Raw genomic sequence first — 12,844 nt, forward strand, 5'->3', positions numbered from 1 at the left:
ATGGGCAAATTAAAACCTCAGAGAGAAGGAAGAAGGAATCCAAGCACACAATAATAAAACTAGAGCAGCCATATCTGAGCAGTTATACAAAATCCAGAGAAGTCAAAGTTAAAGAAGTTCTACCTCAAAAAAAACCTTCTAGCTTCTGAGCAAGCATGTAAGGCAGAATACTATTAAGCTCATTTGCTTAGTACAGTAAGGAATCTGTAGTCACAGCCTTATCTGTAAGATGTGGTTTACAGCTGATTTTGCATTTCAAGATTGTACATATTGCTTTTCTGGAAAAGCTTTCATCATGGACTAAAATTTAAGAAGAGATATACACATACACATGCACATAGGTGCACAAACTTTTTTTCACAGACACAGACACAGAGAGAGAGAGAGAGAGAGATAACAGAACAAGTTTAATGTTAGGCAGAAAACTACCTGTGGGATCCAGTGTAAGTGGAAAGCTGACCTCACATTTGATTCTCTGGTAGTGTAGATCAATAACCAGAAACAAACAAATTTAGCGTAACACAAATAGGAGGTTATCAATACGCTATGGACATAAGATATCACTATGATATTCTGCTTAGAATAACCTGTAGACAGAGGTTAAAAGAAAATCAAGTCTTGAACAGGTCTGTCAACTCACCAACAACGAGCAGGTGAGAGTTGTGTCTTCCCCTGCTCACCGTCAAACTAGCGGATTCCTCAAGAAACTGTCTCACGAGGGCCTATGCCCACTGGGCTTTGAGAGTGGGTGGGAAGGGGTTTCAGTTTCACCACATTGGTCCTATACTGACACCACTGCTCTGTTAATATGAACTCACTCATTCTGGGCCAATGCCACCCTGCTTTGCAGCACCCACAGGATGGGGTGTGGCTAGAGGAAAGAGGGTCTATCCAGAGTTGTTGTTTTTTGCTGTAGCATTTCCAGAATAGCCAAATATTTACAAATTTTCCACTTGAAGCATAAAGTTCCTGTATTTCTCTTCTCATTTTCCATGGAAACAGTTGGACAAAAACTACTTATCTGGTGCAATTCTGCACAGTATGAAATGAGGATGTGCTCAAACCAAATAGCAAAAAAAAAAAAAAAAAAAGTCTTAAATAATCTGATTCTCACGTAGTTTAACTCAATAGCATGAAGGAAAGAAAGGGCAGAACATAAGAACATGTAAAGTCAAATAAGCAGAATGGTGTTTAAATAATGTTTTTCAAAGTTTTGGAAGAGATTTCAGCCAAACTTTAAGGTGGCGATGAAATTCCAGCTAGGATTTCTGTTACCGTATTAACGAGGTCAGCAAGCAAGTTTCTATTTCACTTACAAGGCAATGTAGACTGAGCACAGTAACTCCTGAGTTTAAGTTTTGACTCTATGGGAGACTCAATTTTTCCATCTGCAAAGTGGAATCATCACACAAAGGGATTACCCCGCGATAGCTGTATGAATTAGTATAAGTCTGAAAAGCACTTTGAAAAAATCCCAAGTGCTGTTTAAGTAACAAGGATTATTAGAAGATTGTCAAATTTTACATACATAGCACTAAAACTCTGATGCTATATTGCAGGGATCGGCAACCTTTGGCATGTGGCCCATCAGGGAAATTCGCTGGTAGGCCGGGACGGTTTGTTTACCTGCAGCGTCCTCAGGTTCAGCCGATCGCAACTCCCGCTGGCTGCAGTTTGCCATACCAGGCCAATGGGGGCTGCGGGAAGCGGTGCGGGCCAAGGGATGTGCTGGCCCCTGCTTCCCGCAGCCCCCATTGGCCTGGAACAGTGAACTGCAGCCAGCGGGAGCTGCGATCAGCCAAACTTGCGGACACTGCAGGTAAACAAACTGTCCTGGCCCACCAGCGGATTTCCCTGATGGGCTGCGTGCCAAAGGTTGCCGATCCCTGCTATATTGTATATTTGATAAAATATATTCAAACTTAGTTAAGCAATTCCTACAGGAAGTTATTACATTTGAAGGAGCAGACATACTATGCCTATGGGTACCTGAGCTATGGTTCTATCAGGACACCAGGATCTAATAAGGAGGAGACGTCTGAAGCAGTCAAGAGATTGATCATAGCCACTGGGAACAAGTTCTTCCTCTGGATTCTCCTTATCAAACCAGATTTTCCATTGTTTCTCTGTTCTTGAAATCTGTACACATAAGGCAGAGAACCGCATCTCACAATATAGAAGGAGTCACACTGCAACACACAAACTCCAAAACTTTCAGTGACGGTCAGACATTAGAGGCATACCCATGTTTATTTATTAATTTTTGTTTATATAGGGTTACTGTGGATATTAGAGAAAACAAATTTTTAGACGGAGTACAAAAAGAGGACTATGCATTGATGTCCTCAACCAAATTACTATACCAAATATTCACCAGAAAGTGTTGGGAAGGGCAGTCAAAATGGAGCACTCTAGGGATGCAGGCAAGCTTTCATCCCCATGGGAACAGTGTTAAGGTTGTGTTATGTGGTGGAGGAGAATTGGGAAAATGTTAAGGGGTGTATGTGTTTGTGAATGGAGGACAGAAAATTTGTAATACTAGGTGGCCTCTCTTCATTTACTTGCTTTCCTGAGTTCTTTCGTGGGCATAGTGTGTGTACTAGCCTTAGTTGTTTCATAGCCTAATTTTGTATATTAATTTCATTCCATTGTTCACAGATGACTAAGGACACGGACAAATACTTAATGATCATCTGTTGCTCGGTGCTTCTTAATTTATAGGACTCTTTGGAGAAACTGCTACTTACTTGGTCCAAAACATCTGAGAATTGTCTAAGCTTACTGAGTTCCACCAGATTCAGCCAAGTCATATCCAGGATCCATTTAGATGGTTTAGGAGGACAAGCTTTAAGGTCCAGAGAAGCACCACCTGTGAGGGGTAAGGCTATAATTACAGCCTGTTTAAAAAATAGCGTTTTCCAGAAAAGCGATATTTTGGAAAACCTCATCTAAATATTGAGACCATATTCCATGCACTTCTGTAGTAGATAAAAGCTCTAAACTTTTTCCAAAAGTCTGGTCTCTATTTAATTTCATCAGAAAAAATGTTAAATTTGTATGAACAAATTTTAAGAATTGAAAACATGAGGCATTTCAACCAAATCTAGTTTTTTACACACACACTTATGAAAACAAAATTTTTTGAACATGCAAGAGCCCTGTCAAGTGACAAATCTTATTTTACACAAGTTATTTAAAGAAAAAAAAGAAAAGGCTGGCCTTTTAATTTTTACTTTTTTTGTGTATAAAACTAGTACAGAAAAAGCTAGATTAGGATGGAGGAAGGAGATCTACCTGAATCACTGACTTCTTGAAGAGAAATGGGCAAGGAGAAACTATGTTGTGTATAAAAACTTTTGCACCAACTTCAGTTAGTCAGCACTGGAGAAGCCAAGTATCAATTGTAGTCTTGTAATGAGTACATTTACCACAGATCTTGGACCACCTCAGTTGGTCTCTGCTTACTAGTTTGCCTCCTGAAGACTTTTTCTAACACTCCTATGTCTTGAGCAGCCTCAAACAAACTGCCACTCCTTTAAGCAACCTTCAGTTCCCTCCAAAAGTTAGCCCTCCTGAGGGGCAAGATTCAGCATGGACAGAGAAACAAGTTTTCCTTTTAAACCATAAAAAGTGTTGCCTGTGAAGTCTAGTATCTTACTGGGCTAGAAACAGGACCAGTGTCCCCTTGGAAAGTGGACAGGGGATGATGCTTAACTTCCCAATGTGTGCACACGGCACTTGCATGAGGTTACATCACTAAAGTCTAAACATTTTTTTGTACAGAAAAGCTTTTTAGGTCATTAAGAATTGTTTTACATTATTTTCAGTTTCACTTTCTGTGAACCCTCTGCATTTACTAAAAAGCCATGGGTCCTCTAGTGTCCAGGTCTCTTTTTTCAAATTCTTTGACCAAAAAACACAAGCATGCTGGATAGTACTTGGACTACCTACTGCAGTCATCTGGAATCATGCTATAATGAGATTGCGCCTTCACCTCTTTAATTCCCAACACCTACATCATTGAAGTTCAATATTATTCCCATACGTTATCAGTACAATATGATACTGAGTCACTAAACGGGATGTTTAGTGTGAATTCTTTAACTCCTCTGATATTTCAGAAGCAGTAGCACCTGACAGGCAGAAAAGCTGTACCTATAAAAGAATGACTCATAGATATTGCACAATAATGTATTTGCACACTTTCTAATTATACAGATGTTCTGACCTTTAATAAGCGTCAGGAACTCTTCATGCTTCACTCTGTTTCTCTGCATGTCTATTTTCAAGGTAAGCAGTAAGGTGAACAGGAATTTGTGCTCCTCATAAAGTCCCCTGGCAGCATACTTATATACTTCATAGGTCATATGCTCAATTATATTAGCAATTCTCTTACTCATAATTGGGCTCTTGACAGACCTGTTCAAAAGGAAAATTTAGTTCAGCACCTTTATGGTTTAAGTTTATAGAAAGGATTATCTGCAAAGGAGAAGGGCAAGTATGCAGGAAGTCCTAGTTCATTATCCTGAACATCTCAAAAATGAATAGGTCACTAAGACATATTACCAGACAGCAGAATACTAAAACAGACTCTAAAGCTGAAGCAACTTATCAGAGTCCTTACCTCTGACTAGATCTATTTGCATTGGAAACAATTGTCTCATAGTGGACTAAAAACCTGCTCCTACCAAGGTCAACAGACAAAGCTTAAGAAGTATTGGTAAACAAGTTCTTTTCCTAGTTCTCTGCTTCCGCATGTGATAGCATAATAAAATAGAGGCAGGAAAGCCCCATTTTTGGAGGAACACTGTAATTTAGTTTATTAAAGTCCTTTTCAAGGGGAAAAAATGTCAGCTGATCTTTCAGTAATGTTAGTTACCTGGCTAGAGAAAGGTCAAAGAGTCCCAGAAACTGTCGAAGAGAAGTCTGATACATCACATTGACCATACTCATCTCAGTTATAAGGAAATATAGGATGCTCCCTCTTGTTGCAACTGAAAGATGAAGAGAAAGGCTATGCTTAAAGCAGAAAATGCAAAAGAAAAAATGCAGATCTCTAAACTGATTGCATCAAATATAACAATGTTAATGATGACAACTAAACTTTTAGCTGCTATATCATTAACCATTCATAAGTGGTTTACTGTTAATTCTAGCCGCATTTACAGGTCAGTAAATAATTAAAAGCGTGTTTTCTATAACTAGTACATCTGATGCAAAACCCAGTTTCCCAATATGAGTACACTTAGAGGGTACCTAAATGCTGCATTTGGATGCTCAGATCTGCACTTAAATGTACAAAATCTTGTTGAATGTGCTTAAGCACCAACTGAGTTTCCAAATGCACATCTTAGATGTCCTATTATACCAGCCATATGAGAACCAGACTCACTACATTGTAACTCATTTTACTCTAACCAGGCAATCAGCAGCCAGGGCTTTCCAACATTCTGAAGGAGTATTGCCATTTGTCATGACTGGGACGTGGGCGGACTAAGCTAGTGGTTGGAGCAGGAGTCAGGTTACCAGGACATCAGGAATGGGCACCAGGTTACAGACAGCAATCAAATAGCAAATTCAAGGACAAACCAGGATCTGAAGCCACATCTAGGGTCTATTGCAAGGGTTCTCAAACTGGGGGTCGGGACCCCTCAGGGGGTCGTGAGGTTATTATGGGGGGGTCGTGAGTTCTCAGCCTCCACCCCACGCCCTGCTTTGCATCCAGCATTTATAATGGTGTTAAATACATTAAAAAGTGTTTTTAATTTATAAAGGAGGATCGCACTCAGAGGCTTGCCATGTGAAAGGGGTCACCAGTACAAAAGTTTGAGAACCACTGGTCTAGTGCAAGCAAGGTCTGGAGCAGAAGCAGGCAGGCAGTCTGTGTTGTTGCTCATCAGATTCCCTTTATTGCTTCCTGGTTTATATACTGGCCAGTCAGTGGGGTGTGAGGGACTGCCCCTCGGGCCCTTCTGGGTGGTACCTCCCGTCTAACCTAGCTTTACAGGGTCCTCCCGTGGATGCCCAGCCTGAATCTCCAGTGGTGATATGGAGGCATCAGCCACCCAGAACCCCTATGTTCCCAGGTTCTAACCCTGCATGTTCTTACACTATGTAACAAATACCATTTCATGAATCTCTCAAAATGCAGATAAGTCCCAACTGAACACTACCTGGAAATTTTCATTCAAGAAGTAACAAATCCAAAAGTAAAGCACAGAATACAAAATGAACAAAATATGTAATTGCCATTGTTCCAGAGGAGGGCTCTACTTCAGTGATCAAACTCTAAAATTGCTAAGATTTATAATAAATTAATGCATTATGTTAAAGACACCACAGTGTACCTGCATCCCCTCGTTACTGCAGTCTTCTACATAAGGATAATGTGTAATCACATGTTCCATTTTTAACCATTGAGCTAATTTAGGGGCAAAGTATCAAGAATGAATGAAGCATTTACAATACTACAATAGTGCCCAAATAAAAGCTCAACACATTAAGACTAAGGGATGTTAGGATGCTACAAACAAGTATATGCCCTTTCCTCAACACTGATCAGGTTGGCAGCCTACAAAATGCTTGCCAACATTTTGTGGGTTGGAAAGTAGTATAAAACTGGGCTGACTCTTCCCAGGTCAACTTTATGGATCTGCACCCCCAGTGTATACAGGCACAGAAGTTAGCTTTATAACAGATTTTTCATTGGGAATTGGTAAGAGTTCAGCATGTGATTCACACAACATAAATTGATATATTTTTCCATGACAGATCAATATGCTATTTGTCTTATCCATTTCATTTACAGGGAAACACAGTTCCCCTGTTATTTTTATAATCCCTTTTTTCTTCATGCTCTCATCCTCATTTCTCCCACTCTAGCATTGCTTTTTTTTCATTGTCTTGTCACATTTGTCTTTCATTATCAGGGATTCCAGCTCACCGGGTCTGTACTCCTCACGGGCTGAGTTGATCTGTATTTCAGTCTCAGCTGAAATCTGCAGTTTCTGTGTCACTTCCTCAGCAGTCTTCTTGGTGTTACTCAATACAGTGATCAGACTCTCATCCTCCACCAGAGAACCCTGTATGCTTGTCAGTCGATAGAGCAAGTTATCTTCCAGCTCTTTCATCCTTCTCTTGTTGGCAGTCACATCTTCCATGAGATCAGTTCTCTCTTTCTCTAGTTCCTGTTACAGTGAAAAGCAATATTTGGGATCAGCCCATGTGCATCAAGAGTAATTTATTATTCTAACTACCAATGATACAGAGTGCTTTCACTAAAACTAGTTTAAAACTGAAGTAACTTGACTGGAGTTATTTCAGATTTACATTTAGTCTCCCTGAGAACAAATTTGTCCCAATATCTTACCCCTGTTTTTTTTTTAAGTGTGTTACCTAGCACTTTAAACAAGTTCATACTGTTAATAGAAATATGCATGAGATTCACTATTCTATAACCAGAAAGACTTCAGTTAGTCACATCCCAAGAATATTCAAGTTAAAGCCACTTACAAACTCTATTCACATTCTTTTAATAGTAGGGGCCAATGGTAAAGCTAGCTACCGCAAGAGCATGAATTGTATATGCATACCACAGCTGTAGGATGTGGCCAAGAACAAAATCAGTGGATAACAAAGGATAATAGAAAATATCTTACCCATAAATAGCCTTTCTCCAGTAGACATCTCAATTTAGCCTGCTGGGTTCTAACTTAGATCTATTTGTATAGGCACAAGCTGCAACACATCCACAAATACTAGAATCCCATAATTCCTCAGGCACTAATCAAGGTGGGTTCAAGCTGCTTGTTGGCATCCCACCCAGAAATATCTAAGCACTGAAACTACTTACTTGGCTAAGAGGTGGCACCCTGGTTAGAATTAAAAGTTTGCAAAGAGAGTTTTGCTCTAGGTTTGTTTCAAGTAAGAGACTTTCCAGACAAAAGTGACAAAAACCAGGGCAGTCTTCAATAAAGCTATGATTCAGCAAGATACTTTGACATATACTTCATTAAGTGTGTGTGTGTAATCCCATAATCTGGAAGAACCACATTCCCTGGTATAAAGAACCTTTCTGTAACTTTTGGGCCACCCTGATACAAAGACCTGTCGTACGCAGACTGATTCCTCCCTAACAAACTTGTGGCCGCAGAGAGGCTGGCAAGAGATTCTACAGTACCCGAGGTAATACTGAGTTATTGTTTGGAAGCCAAATTTATTCCCAAGCATAAAGGAAAATCCTAATTATTTTAGCATTTCTTGCATCTTACTTATTGATATTAAGCTACTCCAGCTTTATTAGGCATATCTGTATATTACCTTCATATAATGCTCGGATATACTGGAGAGCATTAATTTGAGAGAGGACTGTTTAGTGATACATTTTCTTTGCTGGGTGATGAAAATGCTTTTGCTTGAAACTTTGGAAGCAGTCTCTGTGCTAAAGTAGTTTAATGCAAATTGCCTTTCACTTCTGCAGATTTGAGTTCAAGAGCCTCTATATCACAGGTGAAATAGAAAAGGTTGTGTCCCTACACCCATCAGTAACAATCTACATAGGAAATCATGTAGCTGCCAATCAAGCAGAGTCTAAATCTACATAGGAAATCATGTAGCTGCCAATCAAGCAGAATCTGTAGTCTCTTCTCAGTGAAAGCCTGGGAGTGGAATAGTAGGGAGCATTGTAAATCAGGCCTGCGGTGCATTGGCAAAGCTAGGTGGAAAAGCTCACACAATAGAAATGGGCATAATGCGGGCAGCTGCTAACCAGCCCAATCATTCTCTCCCTTTCATCATGTAAAATTTCCCCTTTCTAAAATAGGAGGATTTTCAATTAGCATTACTTCTTTGAGATGTGGCAGCTGAAGCAGAAGATGCTCTGTTATTATCTTTGTCTGCTTCCATCTGTTCCCAAGATACATATGAAAGCATTTTAAGCAGTTTTTTTCCAAACTCATTTACCCAAGTCAAAGAAATATCAACTTGCAGAAAAATTATTAGAAACAACACAAAATGTGATATTTAAGTTATCTTATCCGGCTTTCTTTACATTCACTTAGGTTTACAAGGAAACTTATACCACTTAACTGCTAGCATACAATTAGAGTAATAATTAGAACCCCAAGGCCAAATATGCATTCATTCCTATATTGTTTCAGCCAGGAGGAACTAGAATAATTTCTTGTCTGTTTTACATCTCTTCCTTCTACCCATACCATGATTAACTAGAAAATTGCAGCCAGTCCTTCTTTCCAAACATCAGACATAGCAGGAAGTGTTAGGGTAGTGGTTGCAGAATAATACAAACAATACCTCATCAAGGGGAGGCAGCCAAAGCACAGGAGAGGGCTTTCTGGACAAGAGGTAAAGAAGCTGAAATTCATTTCACTTAAGTCATTCAATGCAAAATGTGACAGGAGGAGAGCAGACAGAAATCTATGAAGCCTGGCATGAATTATTCAGGTCTGATGAAGAAGGTGTAGTTAAAAAGACAGAACATTTTAAGGATGGTAATGGTCAGTTAAATGTAACAGTTAATACTGCTGAGAAATCAAATTGACCCCAATTAAACTTAAATGTTTTGTGAGTCTGATTTAAAGAGTTAAAGCATTAACAACAACTATGGTTTTCTCATAGAAAAACTGCTGAGAACAAGTGCAATCTGAAAATACAAAATGTAATTCACACTAAAGCAGTAGTTATGAAATGTCTTTGGACACTAAGTAGCAGACAGTCTGTTGAGCATCAAAACAGGGAACATATCTGTACCAAAATAAAAAGTTCATTTCTGAAACAAATGGATGAAAGGTTTTTCCATTTGGATAATTTTCATCCAAGATGTAAATGGTACAAAAACATTCTTGCTATCTTTACATTTTAATTGACTCTACTTGGATATTTGTTTCACAGGTAACTCCAGTAAACTCAAGTGTAATATCTAGTGTTTCAAATCTAGCAGTGTGGGCTCAACTCTGGAAGGCACTGCTAATGATCCAATTGATGCTGAACACCGCCAGATCCCACTGGCTTAATCAGACATGAGCTTGCTAAGTATCTTACAGGATTTCGGCACTAAGGGATTTGGAAATATAAACTAAGTAAGGAATTGTATTGAATTTGACCCTTTAAAAATATAAATGCTTCACAGTTCAAATTTGTATGTCCTTGTATGATAATAAAATGATAAATAATAAAATAAAATAAATAGAAGCTAGGGATGAGAATATAAAGAGATGGCCATAGAAATAATTGTTGCTGCAGAATATCATGCCATACTTGCCCTTTGACTTGTAATTTGGCCGTTGTTAGATATTATTCTATGGCTCTGTTGAGGGGTTTTTTTTGAGACCACACTATAGAAACAGAAACTTGATCTTACATTTAACGGACAACTTTATGCCATGAACCAATAAACATTACGGTACATTTGTGAAAAACATAACCCATTGTAAGTCCCAAACCTTAGGGTTGGACTGGCTTTAGCCAGGGAGGATTGATATACCTGAACCTACTGCAGCTTTGAAGTCTTAGAAATTATGCTTGGCTTAAAGTACTCTGTTGGGCTGATTTTATATCAACTTCTCCATCAGAAAAAGAGAAAGATTGTTCTGTGATGTGCTGTGAAGTTTTCGCAAGAGGCCACAACCCATCTCTAAATTTATACGTGTTAACTTAAGCTCATGCAAGTAAAATTTTGAAAGAGGGAACATGCAGCCACTGTCACCTGGAGAAGAGATAAAGTGCAAAACAAACACAGCTGTCTAGGCAGGATAGGAAAGCTCAAGGGTTAGAAGGCTTTGAATGGGTCACGTTCCAAGCATATCTTTAACTAAGCATGCACACACTGAGTTGTGTCCTAACTTGCTTCCTTCATGAAGTTTTGTTTGAAGGTAAACAGACAAAAATATTAGAGAAAAAGAATGCTTCCTCCTTTAGCTTGACTGTTCTTATGATTTCTCTCAAAGACCTCCTTTACATCCTAGTTGGAGTCAGTTGCAACCACCTTGCAACATAGCTCAGCAGTTCAGTACCCAAGAACCTACTTAAGGGTTCACAATTCCAAGCCTAGGTTGACTAAAGAGATCCCTGCATTTCTATACAAAGTGTCACTCTCTCAGTGTGTCACAGACTACATCATCCATTCCTGCCATACTCCATAGAGCAGGCAGTACCCTGGTCTGTATTAGTGCAGGCTATAACCTAGCTTGTAGAGGCAGTTCTCTTAGCAACTTTGACTCAGCAGTGAACACCCTCATGCTGAACTTCTGCAGTGGGAGGCAAAGTGAGACCAGCATTTGCTTACCAAAGACAATCATAGCCAAGGATAGCTGGTCAGCTCCCACATACCATCAACACAAGGAACAACAAATCCCTTCTTTGGCCAAGAATTGGCAGCAGGGAATGAGAACTCTAAACCTAACATCAAAATAAACTACTTCCTAAATAGACTATTTTTAAAAAATAGGGTACGGTCGTAAAAGGTTCCAGTATCTGAACACTGAAGCCTGATCCTACAAGATTCTGAGTTACCTAAATCTCCAACAGTAGGAGGAGCATTCACATTGTAGCCCTGGTCAGAGTCTCTGAATCTGCAAATCCTGCTGAACACCTAGCACTACAAAGAATATGTCTATGCCTGCAGACTGACGTCGTCATCAGCATAACCGACCAACTGTACCTGAAGGTCAGTGCAGTTGTCAGTGTCATTCAAAAGGGTGCTCATCAGGGCTGACACTAAGGATAATATCACCAAATATCAAAGGGACCTTGGGTGCCAAACACCACCTGATAGCCAAAATGTGCACTGACTACAGCTGCCAGCTGTTATGCCTCCAGGAGACGTGCAGATGGATCAACAATAACTGTCTCCAGTTACTAGAGATGAACTTGGCAATCAAAAGAGACACAAGCAATACGGCCGCACCATTTTAATCAAAACCTGATCTTGTCATTAACACATCTATGACCAACAAGGACAACATTCAAGCCCTGACTGCTGTGACACTGGTGGCATTTTCATCATGTCTTTCTACAAACCATCAGCCAAACAGTTCGAGTTTGGTAGCCCACATAACTTCAAACATAACAAAGCATGGGTGATCATTGGTGACTTTAACAATCCAAAGTCAAATGAGGCAACAGCATACCTGATGAAAATGAAGAATTAGTTGAACTGTGGCCACAGGCACACCACTTAATTCATAAACCCATCTTGGGAATGAGCAAAACAGAAAAACGGCCAGATATGGGACATTAGATAGGGAGGTCTCTGAGTTACCACAAAGAATTCTTTCCAAGGTATCTGCCTGGTGGGTCTTGCCCACATGCTCAGGTCTAACTGATCACCATATTTGGGGTTGGGAAGGAATTTTCCCCTGGGTGAGATTCGCAGAGACCCTGGGGCGGGGTTCGCCTTCCTCTGCAGCCTGGGTTTAAATTAGTGTTAATGGTAAATTCTCTTTAACTTGAAGTCTTTAAATCATGATTTGAGGGCTTCAGTAACTCAGCCAGAGGTTACGGAACTATTTTTAAATTGCTTCCAAACAAAAGTTGACAGGACAAAAGTCCATATGTGGATGTGCAGCTATTCCAATGACCCAGATACGTGTGACTGTGATGAAACAAACCATGGAGCATCTGTTGGTCTACCGGCTCCTGGAGGAACCGTGCACCATGGAAGATTTCACCAGGGCTACAGACCAGGACATATTATGAAAAACCTATGGTTGTGTGGTGGAAGGACAGAGGAAAACCTAAATTTCTGTGGGAAGTGATGGCAGTCAGAACTTCAAACCAGCAAAGCAAAACATTGTCCTTTAATTACTGCTACTGATTTAAGGACATT

General features: G+C 39.8%; 1 protein-coding gene across 1 annotated transcript in view; it reads right to left on the reverse strand.

Moving 5' to 3' along the window:
• DNAH5 (dynein axonemal heavy chain 5) overlaps positions 1-12,844 on the reverse strand; it is a 284,226-nt gene that overhangs the window by 41,414 nt on the left and 229,968 nt on the right. Inside the window, exons 66-70 of the mRNA XM_039526328.1 lie at positions 6,944-7,187; positions 4,880-4,994; positions 4,229-4,419; positions 2,748-2,869; positions 1,990-2,139 (exon numbers count right to left, since the gene is read on the reverse strand). Of these exons, the coding sequence (XP_039382262.1) occupies positions 1,990-2,139; positions 2,748-2,869; positions 4,229-4,419; positions 4,880-4,994; positions 6,944-7,187 (822 nt within the window). The remainder of the gene's footprint in view (positions 1-1,989; positions 2,140-2,747; positions 2,870-4,228; positions 4,420-4,879; positions 4,995-6,943; positions 7,188-12,844) is intronic.

This window comes from Mauremys reevesii, linkage group 2 (assembly GCF_016161935.1).
Source record: "Mauremys reevesii isolate NIE-2019 linkage group 2, ASM1616193v1, whole genome shotgun sequence".
Classification (NCBI taxonomy): Eukaryota; Metazoa; Chordata; order Testudines; family Geoemydidae; genus Mauremys; species Mauremys reevesii.